Source organism: Berghia stephanieae, chromosome 10 (assembly GCF_034508935.2).
Source record: "Berghia stephanieae isolate SIO BIC M18660-M18661 chromosome 10, UCSD_Bste_1.3, whole genome shotgun sequence".
Lineage (NCBI taxonomy): Eukaryota > Metazoa > Mollusca > Gastropoda > Nudibranchia > Aeolidiidae > Berghia > Berghia stephanieae.
The window spans coordinates 47,055,358-47,070,749 of record NC_088369.1 but is presented as its reverse complement, the minus strand read 5'-3'; the positions used below and the strand labels follow the sequence as shown (position 1 = coordinate 47,070,749).

The window sequence follows — 15,392 nt, the reverse complement described above, 5'->3', positions numbered from 1 at the left end:
GGTTGTGAACTGTGAACTCTCACCAAGGATGTGGAACACGTTTAGGTTGTGAACTGTGAACCCTCACCAAGGATATGAAACACGTTTAGGTTGTGAACTGTGAACCCTCACCAAGGATGTGAAACACGTTTAGGTTGTGAACTGTGAACTCTCACCAAGGATGTGAAACACGTTGAGGTTGTGAACTGTGAACCCTCACCAAGGATATGAAACACGTTTAGGTTGTGAACTGTGAACCCTCACCGAGGATGTGAAACACGTTGAGGTTGTGAACTGTGAACTCTCACCAAGGATGTGAAACACGTTTAGGTTGTGAACTGTGAACCCTCACCAAGGATGTGGAACACGTTGAGGTTGTGAACTGTGAACTCTCACCAAGGATGTGAAACACGTTTAGGTTGTGAACTGTGAACCCTCACCAAGGATGTGAAACACGTTTAGGTTGTGAACTGTGAACTCTCACCAAGGATATGGAATACGTTTAGGTTGTGAACTGTGAACTCTCACCAAGGATGTGGAACACGTTTAGGTTGTGAACTGTGAACTCTCACCAAGAATGTGGAACACGTTTAGGTTGTGAACTGTGAACCATCACCAAGGATGTGGAACACGTTTAGGTTGTGAACTGTGAACCCTCACCAAGGATAGCAAAACAGACAAAGCAAGAAAGACAAATACACGCTGAAAAATAAAAGAAATTTAAAGAAAAATCAGCCAGCTACGATTGGGGGGGGGGGGGGGGGGGGGGGGGGTTCTTGTATTTTTGTTTCTTACTTTGTCTGGCACTGTTTCAAACACACCTTTACACAGACACCTTTCCCCTCCCAGACCCCTTTCCCCTCCCCTTCCTCTTCCTCCTCCTCCTCCTCCTCCTCCTCCTCCTCCTCCTCCTCCTCCTCCTCCTCCTCCTCCTCCTCAATGTTTCACATTTTTATCTTACACAAGCGCCTGCTCTTTAATTAATGAACTATTTTGAACCCTCAGTGTATCACAAAACACAAATATTGAACACGAGAGGAAGAGGCCGTAGGCATTTGAGCTTGATTCTTATTATGAAAATATCAGACAAATAATTAGGGAGCAGCCAGTGGTGAAAGTAAGATAAAGATTTGTAGATGTGAAACAATGCAGGACTAAATAGAGAGAAGAAGAAAAGAAAAAAAAACTACTCATAACAAAGGCTGGCTAAAAATAATAACGAAAAGACGATTGACGTCAATTTCGGTCCTTCAATATTTCAGTTTATGACTTATTTATAATATTCTTCCAAGGAACATAATCAATCCTGCAAGAGATCGTTTGATAATGTTTGGTTACTTCCCCTGCACCATTTCATTGGTGACAGTTGCCATTTTGCTACGAAACGCCTGGATAAAGCAAAATAGTTTGAAACTAACAATATTTTGGTTTTCAAACCAAACAAAAATGAAACAAAACAATATAGATAAATAAAGGTAGGTATAATGTTCAAATGTACAAATAATGTACAAAGAATGCAAAATCTATGGATTATTTCAAGGTGTTAGTAGACAGGGAATTATATGATGGGAGATTTATATATGACGAATAATACGTGTTTGCTCTGCTGTTGATATGGCTTTCAATCTTGTATGTATATATTATGCATTATTATATTATTATGGTTATCTTCTATACGCGTGTCTATGTGTGTGTGTGTGTGTGTGTGTGTGTGTGTGTGCTTTGCATGTCACGGTTAAAGATATATGTTTGTACACCACATGAGTACATTTAAGTTGAAATACTATCTTTACCACGTGTATCATTATTGTAATGTTTAATCAATAGATTTATGGCATTACTAATTAATATTAAGGGCATTCAAGGGATCTTATCCTATTTTGCCCTCTACCACATGTTATGTTATGTTATGTTTTTTTTTTTCCCCGAAAACGTTTATTTGTTTCGTTTCGAAATAGCTTGGATGTCATTCTGTCATTTTAAATCCACGTTTCCTTAGAGATGTTTCAAAATGGCGGTAGCAGGCGTCAAATTAGACGACGGCCGAGGCACTTTTCCTCTTAATTGTTTTCCTGTAAGGTCGTCTTTTGGTCGGACATCAACTGATGGTGAGGATACTAACATTGTTTTTTATTTTGATAGGACAACATACTATGAAACCATCTTATCTTGCAAGTAGGAAATGTTTGTTTTTGACACCTCGTTCTGGCCCTGACCTGATGAGGCAGAACTACAGACAGGAACTGGTCTCATTCAAACGGAGAGTCTGAATAGGGGGATTGGAATAGAAAGGTTAGAGCAGAACGGACAACAGGGTGATTACTCATTAAATTAAAAGTGGCCTGGCTAGTGAAGTGGTGTGAACGTAAAAGGTCGAACGCCATATTACTTGTTGATGGGAAACAAATGGAATTGAAAACTAGGGATAGCCTACTGACTGACTAGAATTTAGACGGTAGATCTAACTAAAACTAAAATGTTTTTGCTTGATCATTTTGATTTGAGCCAGAGTGATCTTGATTTTTGACGTAGAATAGAACAAGAGTAGAAAGAGAAATAACATGTGTAGTTGTGCAGCGGCAAGTTTTAGTTTTATTAGTCGAAGTATTATTATTATTATTATTATTATTATTATTATTATTATTATTATTATTATTATTATTATTATTATTATTATTATTATTATCCTTATTGTTATTGTTGTTGTTGTTGGTATTATTATTATTATTTATTTATTTTTTTAAAAATCATTGATATTATAGTTGCTTAAGTTATTGACCGATATGTCTGTATGTAACAGCCAGTTTGTGGTCATTATAGTTATAGACGTTTTTGAAATTGCCCTCTTTTTAACAATCATACATTTTCAAGATTACAAAACCTCTGGCAATGCACATAGATACATGAAAAGAAGTAAATAATGTTAAGGTAACATCAATCACAAAGCTGCCAACCAGTATGATAAAATCGTACTTAGTACGATTTGGCCAATCCAGAAAAAGAAAAAAAAAAAAGAAGAAAATCTGATAAAAATTATCAGTAATTTGCTTCTGTCACCACCTCCCCATCACTTATGCCTACCCAGTATGATGATAAAGGTAAGCTTCTCTTAGTATTACAGTTCTGACCATTCTAGTACTTAAGTACATTAATTAATAAATATGCCATTTTAAGACAAGAATTGGGCGTCCGCGCCGCACCGCGTATAATAATACGTTCTTGCATTTTGAAAAGTTGGCAGCCATGCAATCAAATTCTAAAGTACTCAATACAACAAATCAGTTGACGGGTGGTACTATCTAGTACTAGAATACAACAAATCAGTTGACGGGTGGTACTATCTAGTACTAGAATACAACAAATCAGTTGACGGGTGGTACTATCTAGTACTAGAATACAACAAATCAGTTGACGGGTAGTTCTATCTAGTACTAGAATACAACAAATCAGTTGACGGGTGGTACTATCTAGTACTAGAATACAACAAATCAGTTGACGGGTGGTACTATCTAGTACTAGAATACAACAAATAGTTGACGGGTGGTACTATCTAGTACTAGAATACAACAAATCAGTTGACGGGTGGTACTATCTAGTACTCAATACAACAAATCAGTTGACGGGTGGTACTATCTAGTACTAGAATACAACAAATCAGTTGACGGGTGGTTCTATCTAGTACTAGAATACAACAAATCAGTTGACGGGTGGTACTATCTAGTACTAGAATACAACAAATCAGTTGACGGGTGGTACTATCTAGTACTAGAATACAACAAATCAGTTGACGGGTGGTACTATCTAGTACTAGAATACAACAAATCAGTTGACGGGTGGTACTATCTAGTACTAGAATACAACAAATCAGTTGACGGGTGGTACTATCTAGTACTAGAATACAACAAATCAGTTGACGGGTGGTTCTATCTAGTACTAGAATACAACAAATCAGTTGACGGGTGGTACTATCTAGTACTCAATACAACAAATCAGTTGACGGGTGGTACTATCTAGTACTAGAATACAACAAATCAGTTGACGGGTGGTTCTATCTAGTACTAGAATACAACAAATCAGTTGACGGGTGGTACTATCTAGTACTAGAATACAACAAATCAGTTGACGGGTGGTACTATCTAGTACTAGAATACAACAAATCAGTTGACGGGTGGTACTATCTAGTACTAGAATACAACAAATCAGTTGACGGGTGGTACTATCTAGTACTAGAATACAACAAATCAGTTGACGGGTGGTACTATCTAGTACTAGAATACAACAAATCAGTTGACGGGTGGTACTATCTAGTACTCAATACAACAAATCAGTTGACGGGTGGTACTATCTAGTACTAGAATACACGATATGCATCGTCATTCGTGTGGATGCCGTGACTGGATTGGTAAGTAAATGACTATCTCTCAGACGGCTTGTCAAACTCTACACTGAGTTGTGGATTCAATTTCTTTCTCGGACTCTTTTTGTTTTTGTTTTTTTTCGTCCTTTTATAAAATGTTGCTAATATTAAATTGCCCCCCCCCCCCCCCCCCCCCTTTTGTTTTGCATTAATCTTATTTTTTATTTTATTTTCTTTCTATTAAATGCTGCAAATGATAATGTTATATTGATCAATATCTCTGCTGTTTACAATTTTTAAATAGTTTTTATCAATATATGTTTAAAATCTGGCCCAGAAACAAAACAACCAATTTAGAATCAAGGCCAAATTCAACCACAAAAGTGGCTACTTGGACCCGCATAGCCAAAGGGAATGGATTGGATTGGAAAGCTGGTACCTCTCACCCACTCAGCTCTTATCCATCCACAAAGACTTCTGTGTCACTTGGAAGTTCATATAGGGGCCGGGGCCGCCACATACTTTTCCACTATTTTTGATTCATTTTTAAAAATTGCTATTTTTATCTTGGATTTTGGATGTGTTGTTGGATCTAGTTTTGTGCAAGTGTAATCATAAATTAAATTGGATCTGACGAAAACCCTGCGTCACCTCACCGTATTCTCCTGACTGAGGTTGTTGTAAGTCCTAGAGGTAACATAAGAGATGACTTTGCAATAAGGGCCCTCCATTCAGGTCAGTCCTCAGCTCTTAAAATGTTGTCAAAAAAAGAAAAGTCAGTTTTATTTGAATTCTCTTATTATAATATTAAAAAATGCACCATAAAAATCCTTATTTAAAAAATACATATGAATGGAAATTTCATGAATTAATTTGACAAGCGTGTTAAATTTGACAAGTCTCTCATAGAATGATGGGATCTGATAAGGGGTAGATCATGTTACTATCTGCATTGCAATCTTAATTGAAATTTATAATGTTGCGATAAATAAATAAATATGAACATTTCTCGAGCCCATTTACACAGATTTACCATGATCCACGGGCTTCATAATGTTTCATTTATTTTCCAACAGGCCATATGGAACTGTATTTCCATTTCATACAGTACCAGTTACCTCTGCATCATTTTTGTGATGGTGATTTAACAATATCCGTCACTGCCCATATCCAGGTACTCATACCCACCTGAGTCTAGTGCGGTAATGTGTGTAAACTGCCTTACTCAAGGGCACAACATTGCTACCAGAATTTTCCATGATCTCTGTCACTCATTTATTCACTGACCGTGCTTAATATTGCTTGAGTTTGTGACAAGACAAGACACAGTACTGCTGAACCATCATTCCATACAAAATAAATTAGCATAAACAAAAATAAATTAGCATAAACAAAAATAAATTAGCATATAACAGCTTCAAATGGAGCAAAATACCAAATACGGACGTTTTGGGCTCATCTTCATCTTCAGCGACTACAATGAAAAAAAAACCCAATAGTATGAAAACAATTTAAATAAAGCGTTCCTTTAAACTTAGATCAATGGTAGAGAAATCGTCAACCTGTCCTTTCTGTAGTTTTTTGTTTTGTTTGTTTATTGTTTGTTTGTTGTGTGTTTGTTTGTTTGTTTCCATTACAAGATTTGAATACAGAAAAGACGTGCTGAATATTTCTCTGTCGTCTATCTGGATTTTCAGTAACATGTATTTTTGTCTTCATTGTTTTTTGGTTGTTGGCTGAATAAGGGATTTGATACCGAAGCGATACCTTGTTTGGTATTTCGTTCTTTTTTCAGGCTGTTCTATTCATTTGTGTTTATTACCTTGTACAACCCACAGGTTGTATCAGCTTTAACATCACCATGAATTAGCATAGAAGGGGGAAAGCATGGAGTTTGAAAACATTACATTTTATATTTTAAGTATTTCGTAATAATAATAATAATAATAATAATAATAATAATAATAATAATAATAATAATAATAATAATAATAATAATAATAATAATAATAATAATAATAATGATAATAACGATAATAATAGATAATGAATTTATATAGTTCCTAAACATCCACAGGTATCATTCTCTGAGGCGCTTTACACATTATCGAAACTGGCAAATATAACAAACAAATTCATGACAAAATGTAGTAAACAGTTTTTGTTCCTGACTTTTCACAGTCCACCGCTTCTAGCAGATTTCTATCTCTAGGGTTAAATTATTTGTTGTTAACACATTGCCAATTTTTGACTGTTATTTTCAGCAAGTGGTGCCTGGTTGATTGCCCATCCTGTTCACACATTGCCCATTTTTGACTGTTATTTTCAGCAAGTGGTGCCTGGTTGATTGCCCATCCTGTTCACACATTGCCATTTTTGACTGTTATTTTCAGCAAGTGGTGCCTGGTTGATTGCCCATCCTGTTCACACATTGCCATTTTTGACTGTTATTTTCAGCCAGTGGTGCCTGGTTGATTGCCCATCATGCTGAACAGAGAAGACGATTCAAGGCCGTTCTCTGCTCGAAGCCGAGGACATACTCAAGGATCAAAGAAGAGAGGAAGAAAACCGAGTTGACTGGAACGAAATTGACATCAGAAGCGTTCGATGATGCAGAGGAAGTTGATGAGGGAGAGGAGGGTGAGGAAGACAGGACACTGGATGGATTCTTTCTGGTGAGTGGTTTTATGTTGTTGTTGGTGTTGTTGGGGTTGGTGTTGTTTTGTTTATTTTGTTGTTGTCATTATTGTTATTGTCATTGTTGTTGTTGTCATTTTTGTTAATATTGTTGTTATTGCCGTTGTTTTTATTGTCGTTGTTATTTTCATTGTCTTTGTTGTTGTTGTTGTTTTTATTGTCATTTTTGTTTTCATTATTGTTGTTGTTGCTATTTCATATTGTCGTTGTTTTTATTGTTTTTGACTTTGTTGTTGTTGGTTTGTTTACTTTTTTGTTATTGTCTTTGAAGTTGTTGTTGTCATTCTTTATGTGTTATTGTTGTTGTCATTCTTTATGTGTTATTGTTGTTGTCATTCTTTATGTGTTATTGTTGTTGTCATTCTTTATGTGTTATTGTTGTTGTCATTCTTTATGTGTTATTGTTGTTGTCATTCTTTATGTGTTATTGTTGTTGTCATTCTTTATGTGTTATTGTTGTTGTCATTCTTTATGTGTTATTGTTGTTGTCATTCTTTATGTGTTATTGTTGTTGTCATTCTTTATGTGTTATTGTTGTTGTCATTCTTTATGTGTTATTGTTGTTGTTATTCTTTATGTGTTATTGTTGTTGTCATTCTTTATGTGTTATTGTTGTTGTTGTCATTCTTTATGTGTTATTGTTGTTGTCATTCTTTATGTGTTATTGTTGTTGTCATTCTTTATGTGTTATTGTTGTTGTCATTCTTTATGTGTTATTGTTGTTGTCATTCTTTATGTGTTATTGTTGTTGTCATTCTTTATGTGTTATTGTTGTTGTCATTCTTTATGTGTTATTGTTGTTGTCATTCTTTATGTGTTATTGTTGTTGTCATTCTTTATGTGTTATTGTTGTTGTCATTCTTTATGTGTTATTGTTGTTGTCATTCTTTATGTGTTATTGTTGTTGTCATTCTTTATGTGTTATTGTTGTTGTCATTCTTTATGTGTTATTGTTGTTGTTATTCTTTATGTGTTATTGTTGTTGTCATTCTTTATGTGTTATTGTTGTTGTCATTCTTTATGTGTTATTGTTGTTGTCATTTTTTATGTGTTGTTGTTGTTGTCATTCTTTATGTGTTATTGTTGTTGTCATTCTTTATGTGTTATTGTTGTTGTCATTCTTTATGTGTTATGTTGTTGTCATTCTTTATGTGTATTGTTGTTGTCATTCTTTATGTGTTATTGTTGTTGTCATTTCTTATGTGTTATTGTTGTTGTCATTCTTTATGTGTTATTGTTTGTTGTCATTCTTTATGTGTTATTGTTGTTGTCATTCTTTATGTGTTATTGTTGTTGTCATTCTTTATGTGTTATTGTTGTTGTCATTCTTTATGTGTTATTGTTGTTGTCATTCTTTATGTGTTATTGTTGTTGTCATTCTTTATGTGTTATTGTTGTTGTCATTCTTTATGTGTTATTGTTGTTGTCATTCTTTATGTGTTATTGTTGTTGTCATTCTTTATGTGTTATTGTTGTTGTCATTCTTTATGTGTTATTGTTGTTGTCATTCTTTATGTGTTATTGTTGTTGTCATTCTTTATGTGTTATTGTTGTTGTCATTCTTTATGTGTTATTGTTGTTGTCATTCTTTATGTGTTATTGTTGTTGTCATTCTTTATGTGTTATTGTTGTTGTCATTCTTTATGTGTTATTGTTGTTGTCATTCTTTATGTGTTATTGTTGTTGTCATTCTTTTTATGTGTTATTGTTGTTGTCATTCTTTATGTGTTTTGTTGTTGTCATTCTTTATGTGTTATTGTTGTTGTCATTCTTTATGTGTTATTGTTGTTGTCATTCTTTATGTGTTATTGTTGTTGTCATTCTTTATGTGTTATTGTTGTTGTCATTCTTTATGTGTTATTGTTGTTGTCATTCTTTATGTGTTATTGTTGTTGTCATTCTTTATGTGTTATTGTTGTTGTCATTCTTTATGTGTTATTGTTGTTGTCATTCTTTATGTGTTATTGTTGTTGTCATTCTTTATGTGTTATTGTTGTTGTTGTCATTCTTTATGTGTTATTGTTGTTGTTGTCATTCTTTATGTGTTATTGTTGTTGTCATTTTTATTTATGTTCTTTATGTTTTTTTGTTGTTGTTATGTCGTTTCTTGCGCTCTGTTGTGTTGTTGTTGTGTTGTTGTTTTTGTCATTCTTTATGTTTTGTTGTTGTTGATATCCAGAGGAATATTTGCTGTTTACGGTTTGTCAAGTGTCATTTTTGATTGATATGTTGTTTTTGTGAGCAGTTTTCATATAAAAACCAAAAAGACGGCAGACAATTTCCTCGAACCTTCTGGATTTGACTTGATGGATTCAAATTTTAACTGTTTCTGTTATTGGCTGAAAGGGGGTGGGGGGGGGGGGGGGGAGGTTGGAATGAAACGTTCTGTGTTTTATGATATATTATTCTCTATTCCTTTATGTAACTGGTTTTCTGCCTTCTAGATGAAGCATTGCTGTGTTGATGACCCTGCCGATCTGTGCTCTGTCAACGTTGCTGGTCAGGACCTGACGGATGTGAAGGAAGACGACCTGGGCTTGTTTGACAATGTGGCTTACGTCAATGCTGGAGAAAATTTTTTGCCTTTCGGTAAGTGATAAAGGGTTGGGGTGGGGATTTCTTGACAGTTCAGTTAATAAAACGCTCACCTGGCAATCAATGAGCCCTTATTGGTTACTGGAGCAGGTGAGGTATTACTGCCACAATATCAAATCAATAGTCATGTAGCCTACACATTTGGATGACACAGACAAGGTAAAATACTGTGTAGTTTTTGTGATGTGTGATTTCTGTGTCGTTACAATATCAAAACAATAACCATCAAGCCTACACACTTGGATGACACAGACAAGGTAAATTGCTAGTATTAGTCACACCAGACTGTAAGATCCAGGGGGAAAAAGTCACTACCTGTTGCCTGGAATTAAATCTGAACGCTGCTGGAAGTCGACTCAATTCTGAGTATTTGTATTCGTGGGTGGAGAGAGTTGTTGAATTTGGCAGCCATTGTGGATGTTTGAACTGAAGTAGTTGGATAATCTTCTCTTGAAGGTTTCTAAATCTGTTGTATTCTGACATGCTTTGATTCAAGGTGATGCAAAGAAATCATGAAATTGGAGAAATACTGTAATACTGTTTTTGTTCTGATTGGTCAATAATGAAAATCAGACAAAATTAAAAAGCAAACTCATCAAAAATGATACAAAAAAGGAAGAAAAAAAAATTAAAATAGAAACAGCGAAATGAAAATCAAACGAACAAACAAACAAACAAACAAACAAACAAACAAACAAACAAAATTGATAGAATTATGAAAAAAAAGACAAACCTTCCCACCCACCCCAACTGTATTTTCATTTGTATTTTGATTGAACCAGAGGCATTTCGGGGATTCCCTGCCTTGAGGGAATTGGAAATTCCTCTGAATGGATTGAGGAACCTCAAGATTTCACACACAGACTTTTCCTGTCTTGAGGTAAACAATAAATAATAATTACAAACTAAAGCAACGATTCCAATGCTATTTTTACATCCTTACCTTGGAATTAAAGGAAACCGGAGAATTTATACAGCATACTATCACAATATCCAATAAACGTGCTCAAAGCCCTTTGCAAAATTTAAAATAAACAACAACAAAAAACGTGAGCTTTTATATAGCGCAATATCCACTGAAAGGGAGTTCCTAGCAACAGCAGCTCTTAACATCTAGGATAAAACATGACGCATACAAGGTCATATTGGATTTTTAAAAAATTCTTTTGACAGATACACCGCTGCTAGTGGCCAGATACTCACTTTACACCTGAGTACTGCAGGAGAATGTGAATAAAGAGTCTTTTCCAAAGACTCCGCATCGCTATCGGTCCAAGTGGGCTTTGAGTCACAAGACTACTACATGCCCTTCATTTCCCCTCCTCCTCTGTCCCACCCTCTTTTCTCCCATCGTTTTCCACTCAAAGATGGTAACCGCCAATGCTACAAGAATACCAACAAAGAAAAGAAAAGGAAAAGAATTGCTGGTGTTGAACTTTAACCTGTTTGACCTGTTGTCACGAAATACTCACTTGAATGATATTGATGTGTATTTTATTTACTTCTTCTTCTCTTCCTCCTCCTCCTACTCCGCCCCCTTCTATTTCTTCTTCTTCTTCTTCTTCTTCTTCTTCTTCTTCTTCTTCTTCTTCTTCTTCTTCTTCTTCTTCTTCTTCTTCTTCTTCTTCTTCTTCTTCTTCTTCTTCTTTTTCTTCTTCTTCTTCTTCTTCTTCTTCTTCTTCTTCTTCTTCTTCTTCTTCTTCTTCTTCTTCTTCTTCTTCTTCTTCTTCTTCTTCTTCTTCTTCTTCTTCTTCTTCTTCTTCTTCTTCTTCTTCTTCTTCTTCTTCTTCTTCTTCTTCTTCCTTCTTCGTCCTCCTCCCCCTCTTCCTCCTCTCCCTTCCTCCTCCCCCTCTTCTCCTCCTCCTCCCCTCTTCCTCCTCTCCTCCCCTCTTCCTCCTCCTCCTCCCCCTCTTCTTTCCTCCCCTCCTCCTCCCTCCTCCTTCTTCCTCCTCCTCTCCCCCTCATCTTCCCTCCCTTTACCCAAACATCCTCCCCTTACCCAACACAATATCCATTTACAGATGCTGGATCTGTCCTACAACAACCTGTCACAAGATGACCTTTTGACCCTTGGCCTTTTGTCCAAGGTCAAGGTCCTTCACCTCACTGGAAACAACTTCAGGAATTTGCCATTGGATTTGGCCATGCCTTATTTGTCCAGAGAAAAGTGGGTGTTAGACTGACCTGTTATCTTTTTTTAAAAAAAAAACAACAACAAATAAACCAAAATCTTGAGCTTTTATATAGGGAAATATCCACTAAATGTGCTCAAAGTGATTTACAGGGGGTCCTTGATCAACAGCATCTCGTAACATGTAGAACGAGACATGACTCCTTTAAGCAAGATTACTATTTTTTTTTTGGACAAAGACAACGCTGGTAACGGCCAGCTACTCATTTTACACCTGAGTACGGTGAGAGAATGTGAGTAAAGAACCTTTCCATGGACTCAACTATGTGCCAAGCAAGACTCAAACCCAGGACCTTCTGATCCAAAAGCGAGTGTCATACCACAAGAGCACATTGCTGCACCAAAGTCATTTTCTATCACAGATGGGGGAACGTTGAGCTTGAAGTGGATTGAACTCCAGACATTTTATAGAAATAAAGTTTTCTAGTTCGATGATAGACCAACTGGGATCGTTTTACTACTGGAATAATGGAAGCCCTCATATGGTAAAAGGACGGAAGCCCCAACATAAACAAGAATGAGCTATTTATAGTTTGGGATTTCCCGTTTCAAGGCGCACAATTCTATCTGGGTCTCCCTTTTCTTCCTATTTACGATACATGTACAATGACTATATTCTACCATGGTGGATCAATCCGATTGCTCTGCCCCCCCCCCTCCCCCCTCCCTGCTACCTTACTCTTACACGATCACCGTCACCTAACTGATTGAATACCCTTGGCAATGGTGAAAGCTATCCAGTGTGCTGTGGTAATAGATTTAAATTAAAGGTGATATTTCACAATGCACAAAATCAAATGAACAATAAACAATGGCTAGATATATTTACTGACAGATATAATATTTTTTTTATTTCCTCTGTTCGTTTTCTACTTCTCACATGGGCCTGATAGTTGAAAGTCTGTCATGGATGTGAACAAATGAAACCCTCGTCAAACAAGATAGCTATCATGACGTGTGTGATTGCTGTCTTCATTTTTACACGTCCACAGTTTGCTAAGTTTTCTCTGTGCCTCATCAAGCGCTCCTTGCATCAAGGATTCCGTGAGGCAACTTCCCTGCTCTCTGCAAAAGGCTTCTTTCTCACTAACCGTGTTCTCATTGAGCTTGGCCTGTAACTGTCTGTCATTGTGCCTGTCACTCGCCGTGTTCTCATGGTAACTGTCTGTCATTGTGTCTATCTCTAGCCGTGTTCTCATTGTAACTGTCTGTCATTGTGTCTATCTCTAGCCGTGTTCTCATTGTAACTGTCTGTCATTGTGCCTATCACTAGCCGTGTTCTCATTGTAACTGTCTGTCATTGTGCCTATCACTGGCTGTGTTCTCATTGTAACTGTCTGTCATTGTGCCTGTCACTCGCCGTGTTCTCATTGTAACTGTCTGTCATTGTGCCTATCACTGGCTGTGTTCTCATTGTAACTGTCTGTCATTGTGCCTGTCACTAGCCGTGTTCTCATTGTAACTGTCTGTCATTGTGCCTATCACTGGCCGTGCTCTCATTGTAACTGTCTGTCATTGTGCCTATCACTGGCCGTGTTCTCATTGTAACTGTCTGACATTGTGCCTGTCACTAGCCGTGTTCTCATTGTAACTGTCTGACATTGTGCCTGTCACTAGCCGTGTTCTCATTGTAACTGTCTGTCATTGTCCCTATCACTGGCCGTGCTCTCATTGTAACTGTCTGTCATTGTGCCTATCACAAGCCGTGTTCTCATTGTAACTGTCTGTCATTGTGCCTATCACTGGCTGTGTTCTCATTGTAACTGTCTGTCATTGTGCCTATCACTGGCCGTGCTCTCATTGTAACTGTCTGTCATTGTGCCTATCACTAGCCGTGTTCTCATTGTAACTGTCTGTCATTGTGCCTATCACTGGCCGTGCTCTCATTGTAACTGTCTGTCATTGTGCCTATCACTGGCCATGTTCTCATTGTAACTGTCTATCATTGTGCCTATCACAAGCCGTGTTCTCATTGTAACTGTCTGTCATTGTGCCTATCACTGGCCATGTTCTCATTGCAACTGTCTGTCATTGTGCCTATCACTGGCTGTATTCTCATTGTAACTGTCTGTCATTGTGCCTATCACAAGCCGTGTTCTCATTGTAACTGTCTGTCATTGTGCCTATCACTGGCCATGTTCTCATTGTAACTGTCTGTCATTGTGCCTATCACTAGCCGTGTTCTCACTGTAACTGTCTGTCATTGTGCCTATCACTGGCCGTGTTCTCATTGTAACTGTCTGTCATTGTGCCTATCACTGGCTGTGTTCTCATTGTAACTGTCTGTCATTGTGCCTATCACTGGCCGTGCTCTCATTGTAACTGTCTGTCATTGTGCCTATCACTAGCCGTGTTCTCATTGTAACTGTCTGTCATTGTGCCTATCACTGGCCGTGCTCTCATTGTAACTGTCTGTCATTGTGCCTATCACTGGCCATGTTCTCATTGTAACTGTCTATCATTGTGCCTATCACTGGCTGTGTTCTCATTGTAACTGTCTGTCATTGTGCCTATCACTGGCCATGTTCTCATTGTAACTGTCTGTCATTGTGCCTATCACTGGCCATGTTCTCATTATAACTGTCTGTCATTGTGCCTGTCACTGGCCGTGTTCTCATTGTAACTGTCTGTCATTGTGCCAGTCACTGGCTGTGTTCTCATTGTAACTGTCTGTCATTGTGCCTATCACTTATTACTGGCCATGTTCTCATTGTAACTGTCTGTCATTGTGCCTATCACTAGCCGTGTTCTCATTGTAACTGTCTGTCATTGTGCCTATCACTGGCCATGTTCTCATTGTAACTGTCTATCATTGTGCCTATCACTGGCCGTGTTCTCATTGTAACTGTCTGTCATTGTGCCTATCACAAGCCGTGTTCTCATTGTAACTGTCTGTCATTGTGCCTATCACTGGCCATGTTCTCATTGCAACTGTCTGACATTGTGCCTGTCACTATCCGTGTTCTCATTGTAACTGTCTGTCATTGTGCCTATCACTGGCCGTGTTCTCATTGTAACTGTCTGACATTGTGCCTGTCACTATCCGTGTTCTCATTGTAACTGTCTGTCATTGTGCCTATCACTGGCCGTGCTCTCATTGTAACTGTCTGTCATTGTGCCTATCACTGGCCATGTTCTCATTGTAACTGTCTGACATTGTGCCTATCACTGGCCGTGTTCTCATTGTAACTGTCTGTCATTGTGCCTATCACTGGCCGTGTTCTCATTGTAACTGTCTGTCATTGTGCCTATCACTGGCCATGTTCTCATTGTAACTGTCTGTCATTGTGCCTATCACTGGCCGTGTTCTCATTGTAACTGTCTGACATTGTGCCTGTCACTAGCCGTGTTCTCATTGTAACTGTCTGTCATTGTGCCTATCACTGGCCGTGCTCTCACTGTAACTGTCTGTCATTGTGCCTATCACTGGCCGTGTTCTCATTGTAACTGTCTGTCATTGTGCCTATCACTGGCTGTGTTCTCATTGTAACTGTCTGTCATTGTGCCTATCACTGGCCGTGCTCTCATTGTAACTGTCTGTCATTGTGCCTATCACTAGCCGTGTTCTCATTG

At 37.5% G+C, this 15,392-nt stretch overlaps 1 protein-coding gene across 3 annotated transcripts in view; it reads left to right on the top strand.

Moving 5' to 3' along the window:
• The first annotated feature begins 1,947 nt into the window (after positions 1–1,947).
• Positions 1,948–15,392, top strand: part of LOC144955882 (X-ray radiation resistance-associated protein 1-like) — a 56,495-nt gene continuing 43,050 nt past the window's right edge. For 2 of the 3 annotated variants that reach the window (XR_013641838.1, XM_078886134.1), the window contains exons 1-5: positions 1,969–2,087; positions 6,794–7,011; positions 9,478–9,622; positions 10,411–10,508; positions 11,650–11,795. Coding sequence is in view for 2 of the 3 variants with exons in the window: in XM_078886134.1 (XP_078742260.1) it covers positions 1,991–2,087; positions 6,794–7,011; positions 9,478–9,622; positions 10,411–10,508; positions 11,650–11,795 (704 nt within the window). In the remaining variant the exon portion in view is untranslated. Of the gene's footprint in view, positions 2,088–6,793; positions 7,012–9,477; positions 9,623–10,410; positions 10,509–11,649; positions 11,796–15,392 lie in introns of all 3 variants that reach the window. The other variant, XM_078886136.1, reaches the window with a different exon arrangement.